This window comes from Clarias gariepinus, chromosome 19 (assembly GCF_024256425.1).
Source record: "Clarias gariepinus isolate MV-2021 ecotype Netherlands chromosome 19, CGAR_prim_01v2, whole genome shotgun sequence".
NCBI classification, from domain to species: Eukaryota; Metazoa; Chordata; class Actinopteri; order Siluriformes; family Clariidae; genus Clarias; species Clarias gariepinus.
The window spans coordinates 23,727,407-23,748,592 of NC_071118.1; the positions used below are offsets into that span (position 1 = coordinate 23,727,407).

The 21,186-nt window shown below is 37.5% G+C and overlaps 1 protein-coding gene across 1 annotated transcript in view; it reads right to left on the reverse strand.

The window, feature by feature from the left end:
• Window positions 1–21,186, reverse strand: part of cacna1bb (calcium channel, voltage-dependent, N type, alpha 1B subunit, b) — a 144,796-nt gene that overhangs the window by 88,362 nt on the left and 35,248 nt on the right. Inside the window, exons 4-6 of the mRNA XM_053478085.1 lie at window positions 4,390–4,481; window positions 4,155–4,307; window positions 436–617 (exon numbers count right to left, since the gene is read on the reverse strand). Coding sequence (XP_053334060.1) covers window positions 436–617; window positions 4,155–4,307; window positions 4,390–4,481 — 427 coding nt within the window. The remainder of the gene's footprint in view (window positions 1–435; window positions 618–4,154; window positions 4,308–4,389; window positions 4,482–21,186) is intronic.

Here is a 21,186-nt window from a genome sequence, read left to right on the forward strand (position 1 = left end):
TTTTGTCTTTTTGTTCACAAGGTTGGTCCTCTGTCAAATGGACATAACTAGAAAGAACTGTTCTGGAAGGAATGCAAAACACATTCATTACAAAAACAGCCTGGCAACTTTGCTGCCATAAAGTTCTTTTTATTGCATAACAGAATATCTGTTGATTTACAGAAAAAAAAAAAAACAGAATGACTGGATTTTGTTTTGCAAGCGGATCAACCAGCCTGTTTTTTTCCCCCATGAGGATGTTCAGTATTCATGTCAAGGCACACAAGGTCTAAATTTTATTACTAGAAGAGACAGTCGGTCCCTCTGCAGATTTCAGAAGTCAGTCAAGCACAAAAGACAGTGTCAGACATCTTGAGATGTAGCGTAGTGCATACCCTGGAAATAAAAAACACAATCCATACACTGTCAAGGGTTTATGATATCCAAGTTACTTACATGGTAAAGGACATCGGTCCATCCTTCCATGGTGATGCACTGGAAGACAGTAAGTATGGCGAACAAGATGTTGTCAAAGTTAGTGATTCCGTAGTTCGGTCCTTTCCACGCTTTGCCGGACCTACACTCAGTGTCATTGGGACACTCCCTGGATCCACATGGGAAATCTGCTGCCACCTCCTCTACAGATATACACACAGAACACACAGACAAATGACTTACATACACAGCTATTACCAATGTGTGACATATGTTTAAGTATGATAAGTCTCACCTACTTGAAACTTTTTTTTTTCTTCTTTTTTTAATATACTGGCTGTACCAGTATATTAGTGTAATGTGTGGATTGGGCAAGAACAAAAAAAAGTGAAATAACAATGAACCAGCGGGGGGTTGCTTTTAAAAAAGACCTAATGCTAAATTTACGTGATTCACAAAGTCAGCATTTAATTGAAAAAGCAATATCCTGCTGATTATTTTTTCACTTAAAAGGAGCGCACATTACAATTTAATGATGTACCTACAATTACAAAAACAAAAAAAAAATCTAAGTAACAGCAGGTGGTATTCTGTAAGCTGACGAATGATACTGATAGACTCAAACAAATCCACTAGTTATTCCTTTGGGCTTAAAGATGAGTGTTTAAAGTTTGTCTAGACGCTACTAAAAATCCATCTCAGAAACTCGAAGAAAATCAGAGAACCTTAGAGGAAATACATAAAGGCGATTTACATAATGTGAAAGGAGAGCTCAAAAGGTTGACTTCAACCATCCAAAGTTTCTTTTCTTGCCATAATTTTGCCAGTGTAACTATTAATGTAACTTTAGGGCTTAAGTCACTAAGTCTGAATACAGAGAGGTGTGTTCAAGTCAAACCAGGACTTTTGATTGTGCAGAATAGCGGAACACAGTTACTGTATGAAAGGGGGAAAAAATTCCCTTTATTTCTTCAATATAGTGATTCACTGCTACACTAATGCACTTATCCCAGTGTATGACTAGTGCTTGGATACTACCAAGGTAAAAGGTTTCTCATCACCCCGGAGCCACAATCAACCAGCCTGCTTCAAGTCTGACACACTGGCCTCCCGGGAACTCCTTTAATGGACCAAACATGTGAAAATGGCTTGGAGTGAGGTCAGGACTGCACAGGGGATGTACTGTTGCAATAATTCCTGGCCAAGTTCAATGGTCTTGATAAATGTTCCTATGTACTCTTCCCACAAAGAGATGCGTCTCTTCCGCAAGTTGGCGACAAGTTATTTGTCGATTTTCAAGGATCAGGCGCTGAACGTTCACAGGAACAACTGCCACCTCATCCGGGATGGCAACTCACTGATGTACGACCTTCTTTAAAACGTTTGCACAATTGAAATGTTTTCCTGAAGCTAATAGTCTCATCGATGTACCGCGCTTGACGTCTTTTGTACTATAAATATCAGAGTCTCATGCCTTCATTTCCCGCAAATTTCATCACAAGTCCCTAATTGACTTGAACGCCCCTCTTATAAATGGAATATTAATTTAAAAATATTTATTTTTGATTTTTTTTTTATTTGAACAGATCAGATTATTTGATCAGATTACTGCCATGCAAACATGCAATGGGACAAAAAAAGGCTATTTCTAATTTTCAAATAATTGTCTTCTGCTATAATTCTGCTATACATTACACACCGTGTACATAATGTCATTTAATCAAACGGACAGACCATACATCAAGCATTATTACTTATTTCATGCACAGCTTGTTCTATAAAGATCTTTCGCACAGGTTCACAAATAAAATAGCTCCTACAGGCACACAAAACAGACGTTTTTCTTTTTTTTCCCATTACATTCCAATTACAGTCCAACACGCTGCTGATCAATTTAACAGGGGAAAAAAAATCTTAAACCTTATCTCAATAAGAATGAAGCCAAAGAAACAGCATGTTTTTAAACCCATGGGGGACAAAAACAAGATAAACCATTCCACAGGTACTTCTTTGTCAATTGTTCAATCTCAAGAGATGGTGAAAAATAAATTGCGAGAGACAAACATTTAGAATTCTTGTCACTTCGACAAGTCCTGAGTTGCCCCGTGAGTGAAACTGCACAGAGTTGTGGGTAAATATCATCAATCCAAACAGATTAAAAGCATGCACTGTCTGTTGTTATGAAGTATGCTTGGCTCTGGAGAAGGTGGCCTGAGCGCCCAATTGTTTGGCAGTAAATACAGCTAGTAGATTCTGTTATCACTTCTATAAGCACACTTTAATGTTTGTATTCGAATCTTACAGTACATTATTGCTCACTGATAGACATGCTAAAGTGTAAATCTGTATAATCCTAATTGGATTTCAGGATTGATTTTTTGCATTAAAATTCATCGACAACTGTTTTGACTTCTTTCTCACTTTAAATTCATTTGATCATCAAGTAATTTGGGTTATGATTATGATTACCTACAGTACAGTACAACACAGTTGTTTAAACAGAGATGTTTAATGCAGAAATGCTTTTATCTTTTAGTCTTTCTCTTGATCTGTACACTCTGTTCACAGATCAGCTTTTAAAGCAACTTTCATGCTAATACTGTCATTAACAGCTCCATGATTGAGCTAACCAAGTATGAGCGTCTGCCGTAACTCTGTATAACCATATATTATAGCAGTGTCCCCCGGTGACTTTCAATATGGCTATGTTATTAAAATATTACATTATTAATGCTATGTAAGATAGGCCTGTTCTAATATTCAGCCTGTTTTGCCTTAAAAATAAATGTGAACCTTACATAAATGTAAAATATTATTTGCCTTTAATATATTCGGAAAAATCAGAGGGAAAAAAGAGGACGTTATTGCCACTGAATAATCATGATGCCTGTTTATTTCCCTTGATAAAATTTATATTGAAAGTTAATAAGCTGTTAGACTGTTTAATAGAACACAAAAATGAACTCATTTACATTTCATGTTTTTTTTTTTCAGGCAATTAAGAATGTTAGATAAAATTCACAAAGGAACACAATCAAAAAAAAAAACAGCGCATCTTAAAAAAAAAAAAAAAAAAAAAAAAAAAAAAATATATATATATATATATATATATATATATATATATATATATATATCCGAAAAGAAGATCATCTAAAAAACTGATTTAAGAACTTGGGATTGCTTCAAAAGGAGTGGAGTGAGGCTGGAACGAATGCATCAAAAACCTACACACACAGTCGTCTTAAGGGAATGGGCTACAACTATTGCATTCCTAGGGTTGAGCCAACTTACCTGATCACAATTTTATGGACAACCAATTGGGTATTGACAAGAAAAGGATATATATAAACACCCGACCCAACAATACAGACAAGCTGTAGGCTGTTATCAAAGCCTGGTCTTTAATAATCCCTCAGCAGTACCATAGGCTGATCATCTCCTTGCCATGCCACATTGATGCCGTAATTTGGGCTAACAGAGCACTAACCAAGTATTGAGTATATAAATAAAGATATTTGAAGTTATCTAAAATATATGTAGTGCAAATCCTTTTTATATTGATTTCAGGAAATATTCTAATATTTTGAGATACTGGATTTTCTTTATTTTTATGAGCTGTAAGTTTCATAAACATGAAAATGAAAACTAAGAAGGCTTTAAAATGGAAATGCACTGAACACTCATGCAAAAAAGGCCATTAAGTAACACAGACTTTATTTCCACCGATAGATTGCACTAACCTGTCCCATTTTTGAAGCAGGTCTGCTGAAACTTGCCCATGTAGAGCTCCACTCCTATGATGGCGAACATGACAATGGCAAAGAAGAGCAGCAGGCCAATCTGCAGCAAAGGAACCATGGCCTTCATTATGGACTTCAACACCACCTGTAGACCTGTATCACACATAAACATGGACTGTTAATTGTAATTGTTTAGAGCAGGTGCATTTGTAATTCATCGCTTATAAACACTCACTAGGAATTCCTGACACCAGCTTGAGAGGTCTCAGCACTCGCACGGCCCTCAGTGTCCTCAGGTCAAAATCTGAACCCACCTTGGCCAAAATCCTGCAAAAAGACAAGACAACTATTTAGTACTATCACATCTTAAACAAATATGATTTTGCATAGAAAAAGGCATAGTCTAAAATATCCATTGCACTCAAAAAATAATCAAATTGCACAGCTGAGGATAAGGGCTCAATTAATGCATCCTTAGAGAGGATAGCAGACCTTTAATACGGTGACAGTGGGCCTACAGCCAATGTCTCTTACCATGACAACCCTTTACTCGACCAGGGTAAAGAGATCGCGACCCACATTCAGAACCACGGACAGGTCCTTTTCTCCCATACAGTAGATCCAGATTCCTAAAATACCCCTAAAACTTCCTATATGCCACCAACAACAATGTCAATGTCAAAGTGAGAAATTTAATGCTGCTATGTGATTGGCTACTTGGATCGTTGCATAAATGTGCAGGGTTATGTGTGTTCTCATTAAATGTTTTTTTTTTTAAGTGCACATAAAAATAAAGTATCAGGGACGACTTTTTGAGGATACAAACAGTGTTGCAGAGCTCTGTATCTTAAACATGGCTCTGAAATCAGAATTAAAGCACATTGTGGTGTTCCTTTAAAAACAACCACCTCTTTCGACAACTTATCAAAACTCCTGAGTGGGAGTGTTCTGGGAAATTTTGCATAATCTGATATAATCCTATCACAAATCTACTTTTGGGATGACAGTGATGCGAGGTTGCCTGGGAGAAGAAGCAAGCTAGCATAACAAACATGAGCCGAGATTTAAGGAATTAGCCCGATTGAGCAATGGACTGGAACCAGCATGTCCATCCTCCTGAAAGTACCATTGTCCTTTGTGTTACATCACAGTCTTCAGGCCTTGGGGAACAAAATCACAGGGCAGGGCTTTTATAACCCGACTCTTATACATGTTGCATTTGAACCAGATATAGAGGACATCAGAACAAAATGGAAGGAGCACTGCGATGGAGAAAAGCTGGGGGGCACAGACTTATGAGAGAAGACGGGAAAGAAAGAGAGTGAGAAACAGCCATGGTGGATAGACTGAAAAACAGATGGAGAAGAAACAAAAATTAAGTAGGCGTAGAGAAGAGAGGGATGAGGATGGTTAGAAGGGGGCACACAAGACGTGGTGGAGATGTGGATCGTGGAGAGACAGAAAAAAGAGGTATGGGAAGAAAAGAGGACATCGCTGTAGCGAGAGTTAAAAGATCATCCAGTGACTGTGACAGAGCTGTCGTGACACCCCTGTAACGCATCCACCCACTCACCATAGACAGTCTGAGCGGGAGGAAGATCAGCTGACAAGAGGTGGTGAGGAAAAGACAGAATATTATTCCCTACGTTTTTAACAAGGCCATCATTTGGCTAAATAAGCGGCTAAATAAACAAACAAGCAAAACAACAAAATGAACATTTAATTAGTAAGGCCCTTTGGTGATATAAACTAAATTCTAGTGATTAATTAAAAAAATGAATAAAATATTTGCACCGGTGCCCTTCCTGCCATAACCCACAAACTTTAACACATGACTGTACAGCATGCTGAACAGCTGTCCCGTTTTAAATTCTGTGAAAGCAATAACGGGGTAACAAGTATTGCCCACATGTTTATTTATTTATTTATTTATTTTTCTTTTTGACTTTATTTTTGTTACATAAATAATGGCACAAGGAAAGAAGTTATGTGTGTATATATACATACAATACTTTGATCAGCAACCCAGAGCCTCAACCTCCTGACCCATCACTGACCAATAAACGCTTACTTATGTTTAAAAAAAAAATATTATTATTCCAATATTAATTAGAGCTCATATATCCAACTCATCATAGCAGGATGCAAAAATCATACTTGTTTGTGTCTTGGAAAAGGAAGCACCAGTCATATGATCCTTAATGTTCTAGCCAAGCCAGAAGGATCCAGAGTGTGAACGAAGAGTGGTTTTTAATATCCCTCTTATCACCAAAACCCTACATCTCCGCAAACAGGGGGGGGGGGGGGGCCTTGGACTCAGCCACAGGAAATATGGATGGGAATGATATCATCCATCAGTCGCATACACAATACACACATATGCACACACAGAGACAAACACACTCTCATACCCTTGTACACAGATGAGGAGATTAACGTTTTGTTGAATGTTTCTTAGCTCGACATCTACAGTCGTTTAGTCATGAAACATCTGACAGCCCTTTAGTTTAAAGACTTGACTAACGTGTTTTGCAGTTAATCTGGACTTATTTCTAGTGAAGCAGTTGCAAGGAACGCATGAGACGTATGGACTTTTGGTCCTGAAAGTGACTTCCAGGATCCAGGAGGTCAACAAGTGAAAAACACAGCCCACAAAGATTTTTATGTATTACGTTTTAAATATCAATTAAAGATATGCACTGACTGTGTAAAACTTAATTTTATTTAATTCTCTCTTCTTCTTTTTTTTTATTCTGCAGATGCAATAAAAGAGAAAGACAGATATTAAGAGAGGTGGAGTGGAGTAAAAGGGAGCTCTGACACTCCATAGTTGACAGTCCTGTTGGGTAATTATTGTCGTCCCCAGCTGTGCATCATGTTAGAATTGTGGTTTTCACACCTCCGGATAAGTGACAGAGCACTCCCAGGAGTGCAGCATCAAAGAGTGTTGTGTCACTCAATATACAGCAATGACCAACAGTATTAAGACAACATATGGTATGTACTGTATTATAGTTCTCCCTGTCCATGAAACAGGTGATCTTACTAATTACTTTCAGCCTGGTTAACAAATTGGGCTTAGTAGACGGAACAAACGCTATATGTGGCAGGACTTTTCCTTTCTGAAGCCGGGGTGTTCACCTCTGCACAGAAATGCCTAAACCTTGTGAATTCTCATGAGAATTGCAAACTCCTGTAGCACATTTCTGTACATGATGTTCGGGAAGCAATCAAGCAGCGAGAATTGAGCGAGTGACACCAGAGTACTGCGGACATCTTTCTGACTCTATGTCTAGCTGGATCCAGCAGGTTTTTAGGAATAGCAGACTTTATACTAAATACTGATTGTTGTACAGCAATTTCATTGCAGAAAATAACAAATTATTCTTATTACCTTACAAATGAAAATTGCGAATGCTTAGCTTATCTGTTTACATCCTGTTAGAATTGGATTTACATCCAAGCTTTGTTCCATGCTTTCGATATCTTTGTATGAATCCATTAAATTTTTTCTCCCTATTTATGATTATGGATTATTCTAGTTTGGTCCTGTCTAGTACCTGGGTACCTTACAGTACCTAGTACCTTACAATTTCTCCCTCCGGCAGGGCCTCCAGTGTGTATGTCACCCTGGGTGTCGCCCGCCCTGCGTCGCGAGTCCCGGCAAATGCAAGCGAAATGCATTCTGTTCTCTGTTTTGGTAGCGACACGGCAGACAGGCTGAGGGAAGAGAGGTGTTTGCTTCTATCCACTAACTGACTGCGTCTCATGTAAATCTTAGTAGTCTAACCTGTAATATTTGTCTCTCATGGATTTCACTTTGATTCTCAAAAAGTACAGAGCAAATGGCATCCTGTATCGGTTTCATGCGGAACAGGGTTTTTCAAATATGGGATGATTCCATATTTTATGGGACTGTTAGCAATCCTAGTGGATGTGCTTGGAAATGCCAGATTTTGGGGTCATCAGCAATAAAGCCGTGTGAAATCACTGTGATCAAACAGATCAGATGCAAAAATGGTTAATAAACAAGCCACAAATTTTACCAACCTACAGCAAACGCCCATCGGTGCTTGATTTTTTAAAAACACTTTTACAACAACAATCCGTTTACATTTTTAGAGAGTCTGTTTATGACTTTGACTTCCTGTTGACATTAAAATCCTAACAATCTAATTGGATCACAAAAAAAAAAAAAAAAAAATTTCTTATTATTATTATATAAAGAACAAAAACAAAACACCCCTCCCTTCTTGGAGCCCATCCTGCGCTGATTAGCGCCGATTAATTTCCTGAGCTCAGTGCCACTATCTAACGTCTCTCTATTATACAGTACCGTACTGACCATTTCTCCACATTAATCTATGACGCTACGCTCCAGACCTTCCGTGGAACAGGAGCAGAGTTCACGACCGCATCATCATCACCATGTGACCCGCGCGGCCAGGCGTGGGATGTACTTCCCCATTAAACCCTCGATAAGCAGGCTGATGTCATAATAAGTCATTCAGTCTAGAGCTGCCAGTGTCAAATAACATGAACAGAGATTTGTACCCTGACTATAAAAACATAAATCAGCTCAATCATATAATTTATATATTATGACAGGAGTAAATGGTTGGTGTTTTAAGGGTCAGGCTGCCTGTAAGTACTAACGTAAGTACTGGTGCTTCAGAGTCAGCAGGAGGAGAAGGCCACAAACAGTTCTCTAAAGAGGTAATGAGTAACTGAAGCCTAAATCTCCTGTGTGCAGTCACTTCCATCAATTAAAACAGCACAATAAGAGAGTGGGTTTTTTTTTTCTCTTCCTAACCTGCACATCATCCCTACTGTCTCTCACTATCTCAATAACGGCAGTCCTAAATGCTCATAATTATGTGCCGAGCCTTATGCACCCATAATTAAGGAGCCCAAGTCAATCTTACGGTAATAGCGCAAGTAAAGAAACACTAAAAAAGAAAAAAAAACACCCAAACTCTGTCGCGTCTTCCATTAGTCCTTACTGGCCTCTGAGTAAACCAACCACAACGGTGATCAAACATGGCTTCCAGCATACAAATAAAGCCTACGAAGCCTTGTTTCCTTTTTAAGCCAATTATTGTCTCCTCCTTTTAGTAGCATTTCCTCAATCAAACCATTAGCCCTGTAAACAATAGTGTGCAGTGTTGTGGCTACCAAGGCATACACAGAGGTATAATCAAGTTTGTCTACGTGATTTCACTTGACTAAATCGATCAAACTTGCCTACACAGACATATAACAGATGACTCCTTGGGGGTGTTTTTTTCCCGTTTTGGTCTGAGCAGTGATGGAACCTGACGGCGTTCTTCACAGTCCGCACAGGTCAATAGCTTCATTAAAATGGGAAATAATGTGATCTCAGAGACGTGTTGGTGCAAGATGGGCTGGTCTGAGTCCTGTACATACGCAGTAGGAGTTCAACTATAGTACATACCATAATATTCCATAGCATTGCTGTGATACTTCGGAGGTTACCACCATAGGACTTTCTTGCGTACTTCAGGAAGTACTATGGCACTTGAGGGGGTACCCTGGAAGTGATATGGTACGTACTGTACCACCGTACTTTGGTGAACACCAGGGTAGAAATTGTGGCACTTCAATAGGTGCTGTGGTAGTACTATGGTGTGTACCACAATACTTTTGTGAATACAGTGGTTCATTGGGGACCACAGTGGGAGCACGTGGCAGGACTACAGGAATAGTATAGTAAAGAAACCAGGCATTTTAGATACCAGTTGAACTCTGGTTGCCACTGTATTACCCAAAAAGTACCATGATATTCTCCAAAGGATTGTGTATTAACCTTTGAAGGGTACCATAACAATGAAAACTATGCAGATGTTGCTACATAAATTGTAAAAATCTTATATAAAATCTTTACGGTACATAAACATTTATAACATATTTTATGTGTTTCACAGTACCATCGTACGGTTCATGGTAGAACTATAATACCAAAGTATGTACCATGGTAAAATTCTGTACCGTATTGTGGCGGTATATGTACTGTATTAGCAAATCATGGTATATCATTGTACTGATAGTATACCATAGTAAAGATACCATGGTACAGTACCTATACCACAGTAAAATTTCTTACAGGATGGTCCTACTGCTTCAAGCTGACAAGAAGGCCATGATAGCTCAAATTTACGACCCCTCTTTACGACTGTGGTAAGCAGAAAATCAACTTGTGACATGTAAAACCAAACAATCCCATGTAAATATAATAATTCCTTTGGTAATATAATGTTAAGATGGCAAAATCCACACTCCTTATTTTCACTTTGGATACATAGTCAAAACTGTATGTACAGTACAATTCATATAATGCCATTTCACAATTTGTGTAAAAAGTGCATATGCATTATTAATAAATAAAACCCTGGGGTGTTTTTCATCTATCTACTACCAACAGGAGGATACTAGAACACTGGTTTATTACAGGCCTCAGAGCTCAGACAGGCCGTGAACAAACAGAGAGTAAATGAAAAACATTTGCCGACCGTGTCTCAGACAAGAGTTTGGGTTTGGGCTTACGAGTGAGATGCACATGAACACATACACAATGACACGCTCTCACACATAGAGAAAACATTACACTAACATGGCATTTGTTTAAATGTTAATAAACTATATACAGTATGCTGCTAATCAACCAGATCTTTATACCACATCGCTTTTAAATCTGATTTGCCAGACGTTGATGATGATTAAGTGCACTTTACAGTAGTAAACTATATGAATATAACCACATATATAAACACTGGAATACATTACGGTTTCTATAGTAACAGCTAAATCACTTGTTAGATGGACCCACTATACTATGAAAGACTAATCATAAACAGGTCCGAAAAAATGGAGTATTCAACAAATAAATAAATTAATAACAATCATCATCATTGGTGATATGGGGACAAGAGATTTATTTATTATTTGAAGAATGAGTCTCAACTTGAAGAGTTTTGTAACTTTCAGGGATAAAGCAGTTCCTAAAGGTTTTCCACCGCTGCAGAGTCGTCCAGCCTCACTTTACAGTAAGTCCTCAACATATGAACGAATTACGTTCCGAGAGCCAAGTCCAATTTATTCATAATTTGTGCTATCAGCAAACAATGTCTAGGTAGTAGGATACTAATACAGTTGGCTATACACACTAACATGGTGCATTATCTTGTCCTCGTTCATTAAAATCGAGCTGATGGTTAACCGATTCATGTTAAAAAATCGAGCATGTCTGCCATCTTTCAACCTCGCTCCATTCTCTCAATTGTTTTTATTTTTTGTCTCCATCGCTATTGCTTGGCGTTTCTAAGCAGTAACAGCTTCATCGCCTCTGCTTTTATGCTTGACTCCAGACATCCTGGGATACACGCTGCACACAAATAACAATGTATGCTGGACATGTTAGCTAACTTCCACGATTGAACATGCATGAAAACACGTTTATATCTTCGAAAGTTCATAACTCGAATGTTCGTATGTAGGGGACGTACTGTATTTGCTCATTAGAGCCTTGTCCACATATACACAATAAAAAAAAAAAAAATGACAATACTAATAATTCTAATAAAACCGTTTCCCTTTGTTTCCAAAAAAAAAAAAAAAAGTAAAATGCAAAAACATGAGCATGCCAACCAGCAGAAATCTTTGGTTGTCATTTTAATTCACCAGTCTCATGGACAATAAGACAACACTGCTTTTAGGTTTTTTTCGAGAGTTAGAATAATTTTGATGAAACAATTCTGGAACAATATTGACTGCATGATGATGATGAAATGACATTGAATAAATTTCCCTAACACAACGTCACAAAAATGACCTTAAATATATATATAAAAAAATTATGCACTCTGATGATATCTTCACTATTTTTTTTAAAAGTTCCATTTTCAGTGACCTAAAATGAGGCTTGGTGTCACGGTGGCTTAGTGATCTTAGGACTTGCACCTCCAGCGTTTGGGTTCGATTCCCACCTCCGGGTCTGTGTGCATGGAATTTGCATGTTCTCCCCATCCTTGGTGGGTTTCCTCCCAAAGTCTTTAGATATGCAGATAAGGCTACTTGGTGTTGACAAATTGCCTGTAGTGCGTGAATATTGACTGAAAGTTCTATCACAGTCGTAAAATGGGAATTAATACAATAGGCCTCCACAGTCCGTAGTTGGACTACAGAGGTTCCTGCATGCTAGCTGTTAGCTGTTATACTGTAAATGGACGATTCACATTAAATGTAACTATAACTTGATTAAAAAAAATCCCTATACCCTGTCATTCTTTAATAAACCCTTTAATAATGTAACCATTTAATAATGCTTGGCAAAGTGCTGTGGTACAGTACAAAAGAAGTAAATATATGACATGGACATGATGGTATAGACAAATGATCACGTTTAGGGTAGTAACACAGCACACTTCCCCATACAGTGTTTTTTAAATAACAGCACACCACATTGTGTTTTATCCTTAACAAAGTGCATCTGTGTTGCATAACATGATTAATTTCAGTACCCTTACGTCACTTATGCTACATTCCTGTATACTCCATCATTTTCAGAAACATAGCACAATATAAGCATGTTAATCCTTTTACAAGCCAGAACACACACACATACACACACACACACACACACACACACACACACCGTTTAACATGGCTATTGTTCTCCTGTGAAGAGACCTCTTGAAGGGTGCTGTCAGTGCAGAGGGAGGACAGAGAGTGAATGCTCCTTTTCAGAGCGCAGAGTGACATGCTGTGAGTTTTTGTCTATAGAGAAGGAGGACACATTGCTTGAATCACTCCTCGAATGTCTCTCATTGCTGCTGCAAACGATTCACTATGATGGCAAACCCCATTTTCGTTTACCTATTTTATCTTCATTTTGTTTCCCTCGGTATAGCAGTGAACCAGGCCATAACTGAAGGGTCTACCTCAGTTCTCGGAACGACTGATGGTTACCGTGACTCATCAATGTGCTTTGCAGAGGAAGGTTATTTCTGTAGTAAGTGTGCATGGATGTGCATGGACCTGCAATGAACATTATAATGTTTGTTTTTGGGTTTTTTTAGGTCTAATAAAGTATGCTGCACATCAATAATCCAAAGAATTCTATTTTATTATGAGGGATTGGTTAACTGTGGTCCAATATTTTGATACCCTTTAAAACCCGTGTGCTCTTAGGCATATTGCACAAAAAATTGACGTTGACAGATACAAAATATGAAAGATATGAAAGAAAAAATATATAATCCAATATTATTAAATAATACATTTTCATATATGGGAAACTTCATTATATAAAATATATTTATTAATATATTGCAATATATGAATGGACCATGTATGGATATCTACACTGCAATGAAGACAAAAAACATTATATTCGTACTTATAATTGTTCTTTTGAAGCATTATTACATACACTTTTACTTTGTAGGTGTGCTTTGATTAATGCCTATTAAGCTCAATTTGTTTGAAATAGATTATATAAGGATATTGTAAAAATATATATAAAGAAATTGATATATTCAACCAATATATTATATCATAATAAATATATTATGAAGTATATTGTTATGAAATTACAAACATTTGAATAGATTTTAATATATTTCTCAATATATGAAAAGTGACAATTCCTTATGTATTTTTCACTATATTGTAATATTTTAATACAATAAATTATTCTGTATATTGTGAATATATTTTTTTACTATTAATATCTTTATTTTCTGTTCATTATTAGTCAAATCTTTTCAATTTACCAGTAGATTGAAACACTAAATCATTTAAAATATTGACTATTAATATATATAATATATATATAAATTATTTTTGTAAGGGTAACTGACAAATAATAAAAAAAATTAACTGACTAATAATCTTTTTGGTGATTGAAGTAAAAACTCATCCACAGCAAACTTCAACTCGTATCCAAGAAATGTATTCTTCATATAAGGCATGATGTCATTATATCCCATTTTAAATTGGACTCATGTAGACAAGCCATACGAAACCCTACCTTTAATGGTTGATTCTGAAACCAAAACTCCTCCTGGCTTAACGATATTGGAATATGTGACACCTAAGACTCAGAAAAAGTTTTATTTGTTATATTGATTGTGTATGTAACGTTAGGCAGATCAGATATATATCCATGGTTTCTGTGGCAGGTATTTACAGGGTTGGGTTGCCAGCTCGATGCCCAATTGTGTCTGAACACTTGGGGATGAAGGACCTTGCTCAAGGGTCCAACAGTGGCAACCAAGCGGTGTCGGGGCTCAAACCGAGGACCTCCTGGTCAGATGTCCAACACCTTAACGAGTGAGCCACCCCTGCCCCTTATAAGCAATGTGTAGCATGAAAAAAAATCTTTAGTGTGTATACCCTTTTATAGCCTACATCATGACTCTCTTTAGCCAAATCTTACTTGTTTAGTTATCTATAAAGTTTATATAGTACATAATTTTAGATGGAGACTTTTAGACCCTACATTCAGGATTCAGTCTTTATTGTCTCTTGTCATCTGCTTACTTTCTGCCATGATGTTTTTTTCACCACACCAACTAGTGAGTGTAGTACTTGTCTAGTTATTCTCGATCTGAATAGACAATGTTCACTTCTTCTGTAGGTTATTTCTTTCTTTCAGATCACAGCTGTAATACTGTATTCAGTGACCTGTGAGATTTCTTGAAAAACAAAACAGAAATCTGTCAAGTCTCACTTCGTTAGCACTTCTCCACAACACACTCAACACTTGCTCCATGAAATGTGTCATGACCAAGAATAATGTCCAGAGCATTTCAAATATTATTTGGCTTCACTTTTCTCTCTAATGGGTAAATAAAATCAACGTGTAGACATGAAGTTTGTACAAAACCAACCCACCCCATTACACACAAGTGCAAGATGTGCCTGCTTAAGTAACCGCTTCATAACTAAGTCCTTTAATTTTCGTGCTTTAATTTTAGTTTAGGTGGAAGAAATAGTTCTGAGATGTTCTGGTTCTGTAAAATATGAGGCGCCGTATAGGGCTTAAATCAAACTTTACTCACGCACACACATATGAAACACTTGCATACACATATATGAAACACTCACACATACATATATACTACTAACTGCTCAAACAACTACATATGAAACACTTGCATACACATATATGAAACACTCACACATACATATATACTACTAACTGCTCAAACAACTACATATGAAATGCGCGCGCACATACATACATACTTTCCGCGCACATACATACATACTTTCCGCGCACATACATACATACTTTTCGCGCACATACATACATACTTTTCACGCACATACATACATACTTTCCGCGCACATACATACATACATACTTTCCGCGCATATACATACACACTTTCCGCGCACACGCACGCACACACACACATAAATACTTTCTGTGCACGCGCACAAAGCCAACTGTTGCGGTGTAGGGAACGAGTGAACAACGGATCTTTAGTTTAGCGGAAAAGGGAATGGATAATTTCCTATAAGTCATTACATATCGCTGGAGTGTGAAAAAATTTTACTCGAAAAAGAATTTATATTTTTATTATAATTATTATCGAGGCGAGGACATCATATAAATAGGACACAATAATTTACATTTTGATTTAATAAAGAAACCATTCGTATTATATAGGCTAGTAATCTGTAAAAATAAATAAATAAATAATACGTTTTATATTTTTTTATGGTATCAGTTTTTGTTTCAATAAATAATCTATATTTAATGTCCGTAGCGTGAAATTTCCACAGCAGCAGGTATCCGAGGTGCTTGTGTTACCATGGTAACGCAAGGAGGAAGTGACGTTGCATGGTGTTCTGAATGGTGGAATTTTGTAGAGTGAAGTTCCCTTTTCAGACATTTCCTGCGCAGGGAGTAGGGAGTAGTCATTTCAATGTATATGAACTTCATTCTCCCTGATTAGTAGTAGCGTTTCTTAAATAGACCGTTAATGGACAGTTTAGAAGACAACGAGTGATTTATTTATCACCACAAAAGTGGGTGATATGGGGGGTCGGAACAATGTTTGTCCCGTGGGATTCCGATGAGTTGTTCATATTAGCGAAGGCGAGGAAACACATTTCACAAAACAGTATTTCTTTCTGTTGTAGGATCCGACATATTAGCCACAGATTCCGTGCTTTAATTTTCTTTTTGCAAATCATCACCTGCGTTTTCTGCCGCTGAAATATTCAGACATTATGTGGATAGTTCTGAATATGCCATGTGATTGAGCAGTGATGATACAAACCAGTACTACCATTCAGGGAGAATGAAGCGACAAGTCCGTCTACACTGAAATGCCTTCCTTTTACACTGAAATGCCTTCCGGTTACACTGAAATGCCTTCCGGTTACACTGAGAATCTCATAGGTGAATGTGCGAGAAGAGTTTGTATGTGTGTGCGCGGAAAGTATGTATGTGTGTGCGCGGAAAGTATGTATGTATGTGCGTGAAAAGTATGTATGTGTGTGCGCGGAAAGTATGTATGTATGTGCGCGGAAAGTATGTATGTGTGTGCGCGGAAAGTATGTATGTGTGTGCGCGGAAAGTATGTATGTGTGTGCGCGGAAAGTATGTATGTGTGTGCGCGCGCATTTCATATGTAGTTGTTTGAGCAGTTAGTAGTATATATGTATGTGTGAGTGTTTCATATATGTGTATGCAAGTGTTTCATATGTAGTTGTTTGAGCAGTTAGTAGTATATATGTATGTGTGAGTGTTTCATATATGTGTATGCAAGTGTTTCATATGTGTGTGCATGAGTAAAGTTTGATTTAAGCCCTATACGGCGCCTCATAGTAAAATGCATGTAAAGCTGCTATCCCTAATCCAGTTCTGAGCATGAAGGTGAGACAAAAAGGCAGGTGCAGACCACCATCAGCTGTGAGAGACAGGAAAGGCTTAGCGAGGAATGAGTTACTGAATGTCAACAAATGCAGCTAAACCTCATTATATATAGTGCCAAGCAGCTGGGACCCTCATCCAGAGCCATTCACACTAACCACTCGGCCAAAACCGTGGTGAAGAAACGAGCATCGAGGAATATAGCGCAGAAATGGAGTGTTATATTTGGCAATAAGCAGCCCAGATCGTGTCAAAACAGACATAGGGGACTCTAGACACTCTAGAGCAAGCATACATTCATTCCTTATACCTGTCAGGCACAGAGACTAAAAAAGAGCGGTGGAAACACTATATAAAATATCACTAAACACATTTACGGCAGTTTTACCACATCATACAGTATGATTAAACACTTGGATTCCAAAGAATAGGAAAGTAGCTTCTTCTCTCTCACGTTACAGCTATCTCATACTGAAACGTCAGCGGAACAGACATTTCATTTCCTGTAGAACGCTTCATGACAAACATCAACCTGAGGCTCAGGACTCATTAACATACAGCTCACACACACACACATGCATGCATGTTTTCGCATGAGCACACATGCACATCCACATGAATGGAAGCGAAACCTACAACAGAGACACAGCCAGCCCCCTTTTCACTTCCCATCTGTCTAATTGATTGTAGCAGAGAGAATCGGACAGAGACTGGTACCACCTGGTCAGCTGTAAAACCAGGCACACATCAGTAAAGCACACATCAGCCTTTAAGGAAATGATGGCTACTATGAAATGTAAAAAGAATGAATATTTATATATAACTCTTTTTTTTAAGCTCTAAGCTAAAGTCTAGGTAAAGCATTAAGCACCGTATCTAACTTTGTAACTTTTGGTTTGTAACTTTGAAGGCTACAAAATCTTAATTGTAAGGTTAAACAATGCAAATGTAAAAAAAAAAGAATAAAGCACTGCCATCGACTTTAATCTTTCAGACACGTGTACAGTGCAGAATGGTGCATGCATTACACACTTACTATAGTTCTAATGCCGTGTACATTCTTGGATGTTTTTCTGCTCATCATGGTAAAAAAGGAGGGTTATTGGCGTAATCGTACCAGTTCAAACCAGCCTGGCCGGTCTGACCTCTCTCAAAAATGTCACTCACTGGATGTCTTTTGTTTTTGACACCATTCTGTGTAAATTCCATAGACTGTTACATGCGCTCCCAGGAGATCAACCGTTTGTGAAATACTCAAACCAAGCCATCTGGTGGAAGACATACTAATTCACACCTGCTGCATCACGGCAAGGACGAATGGGCTACTCGGTTCTGAAAACCAATCTTCAAGTGTGATAAGGTGGAGAAACCTGTGTTGAACCCAATCGTTTTCTTCAAGGGAATAGTGGCGGAAAAATAGCTCCAGGATCACTGGAGAAACGAAAAAAAAAGGTCCGTCCAAAAATCAATAACTTACAAACAAGTATAGTTCATGTAAACTGGAAAAAGGGAGACAAAAAAAATATATGTATACTAAAAAAGTAAAAGTACTTTATACAATGGCAATAGAAAATTAATCTCACAAATGAAAGTTAGTGCGACATTGTGCCTATGTACATTACGGATATACTTTACCATCCATCAATACTGTGGTAGGACCTCAGATCAACATTCACACACTACAGGCAATTTGGGAACGCCAATTACCCTTATCTGCGTGTCTTTGGACTGTGGGAGGAAATGCACCAACATCTAAATTCCAGGCACACAGACTCGATATAGGAATTGAACCCACAACCTGGAGGTACAAGGCAGCAGCGCTTTCAGAATAAAAAAAGATTTACATGTGATCTACAGCTTTCATTTCACAATTATGACCTGCTGCTCCTCACCACAATTTCAGATCAATCAAACATTGATCGAAGGCAGAGGTTCTGCTCATGCTGAAACATAATGAAAATAATTATTCTTAGAGATGGTCGGATCATTTATTCATCGTAATGGTACAGGGGTGGTAACTGAAGGGTAGGAAAATGAAAACTTGGGTCCTGATGGATAGTACGGCAGGCACCTTGCGGACGGAGGAGGAGGAGGAGGAGAATTCCGGCATTCCCGGAGGAACATCATAAAATCTGATATAAAGTTGAGTAAGTGGCTCATTCTGTACAAGTGCACGTTGTGACATTGACACATCAGCTTAACTTAACAATTATGGTTAAATATTGATTGTAATTCTCAGAAATAATTAAGGTTAGACACTGCATACTTCAACAGGAGGTAATATTTGGATATGTTTCCCCTGGATTTATGCGCAGGCAAAATGTTATTAGTTTAAAATAAAAAGGTCAAAGACACAATAATTCCTCTAAGAATGTTTTGTAAGCAGGATTACATTTAAAATTTTTGTGCAAATATTACAACGTTAGAAGAAAGAATAAAGGATTTTCTGCACAAGCCTGTTAAATAAAGTAATACCTAGAAAACAGATTAAACTATTAATATAATGTAATAATTAAGCTCCAGTATTTAAAACCTACCAGTCCGTTTCCTTTAATGACTTCACTATGGTGCAATTTAAATCACTGAATATAAAGAGTTTGCTCTCGTCATAGTGAATGAAAGCCATTAATCACAAGTTGAGAAATATTAGTGCTATGCTATCATTTTAACTTATGTACCACTTGCGCGCTGAAGTGTCAATAAGAATAATGCATTGAAAATTAGTTAATAATTCTTGTTCAGTATGCAAGTTACTAGACATAGTGAAGTAAACCAACATGACGCATTAGTGACATTCATTTGGAGCTTTAAATACTACATTGTAGTACATTGAAAAAATTAACTAATTTTTTTTTTCTAATCAAAATTGAGTTGTGTATAAGTACATTACCAGGTTTTAGTCATTATAAATAAATCTGTCATCTTGCAATGTAAATAATAGGGGCTAAAAACCCATAACCCTTTTTCCATGCAAAAACATTACTTTACTAAATGTGATCTAAATAAAGGGGGCAAAGTTCATACTGATGCTTTAAGTATTTTAGGACTAGAGACCACTGATCTGAGTTTAGTGTGTGAGAAAAGAGAGCCAACACAGTGGGCAGTACACTCACACTCCTGTCTGCTCCACAGCAACACTCCATTTAGACAGCTGCCCCTGCCAACTATTCTCACACTAACACATTCACACCTGCTCAAACACACACACACCCTCTCAACACCTACTTACTCTTAAGGTATTATTAATACATGCAGGGTTCAAGATATACCAAGACAAAAATCATTTCATTTAACCATAATAAAATTCCCATTTTAAATTATAGTAATTCTTATTAAATTTTTTTTTGAAGGAGCTCTATGAAAGGATTCATAATCTTTAGTGCCGTATTCTCCCCCCAAAAAAGATTACGTTAGAGAACCTTCATAAAAAGGTCTAAAGTTGGATTAACGGTGTTGTTAAAACTCTTGATATATAGTGCACGGTGGCTTTAATGTGCCAAGTTTTAAACCACGAAAACGCTTACACTTTTTTCTGCTCATAGAATACCTTAGTCTTTGCCACAGTTACCAGTAATCCTTATGGTGTGCCTCAGACTCCTAATACTCATGATCATTTTTATTTTTTATTCATGATAAAGTCATCCAGACGCATGAATGGCTCAGTGGTGGGTTTTTTTTGCCTGCCATGTGGAAGGCCCGAGTTCAATATTGACAACCAATTGGATATTGTTGCGTCGGAATTCTCAGAAACGGCGAATTCGGCTCTGATCTCTTACTCTCAGGCGAATCTGATCTCGCGAAATTTATTGTTTAAATGCTAGGAGTGACAGACAGAGACTGTTGTGGATCACAATGTTAATTAATTGATCACTCATTTCCTTTACATTAAAATTGGTAGGTTAGTAGTGTTGGTTTTCCTTAGAGAGATGATTTTTAAAATGCATTTTGAGTAGAAACTATTATCCAGTTTTTTTTTTCCTTTTTCTTGTATTTGCTATAACTATTTGAGACTATCATCCATACACGGATCAGCTGTAACAATATTGTGTAGGATCCTCTTGTGTCTCCAAACCAGCTTTGAACCATCAAGACACCAAAGACTCTACAAGAGCTCTGATGTTGTGC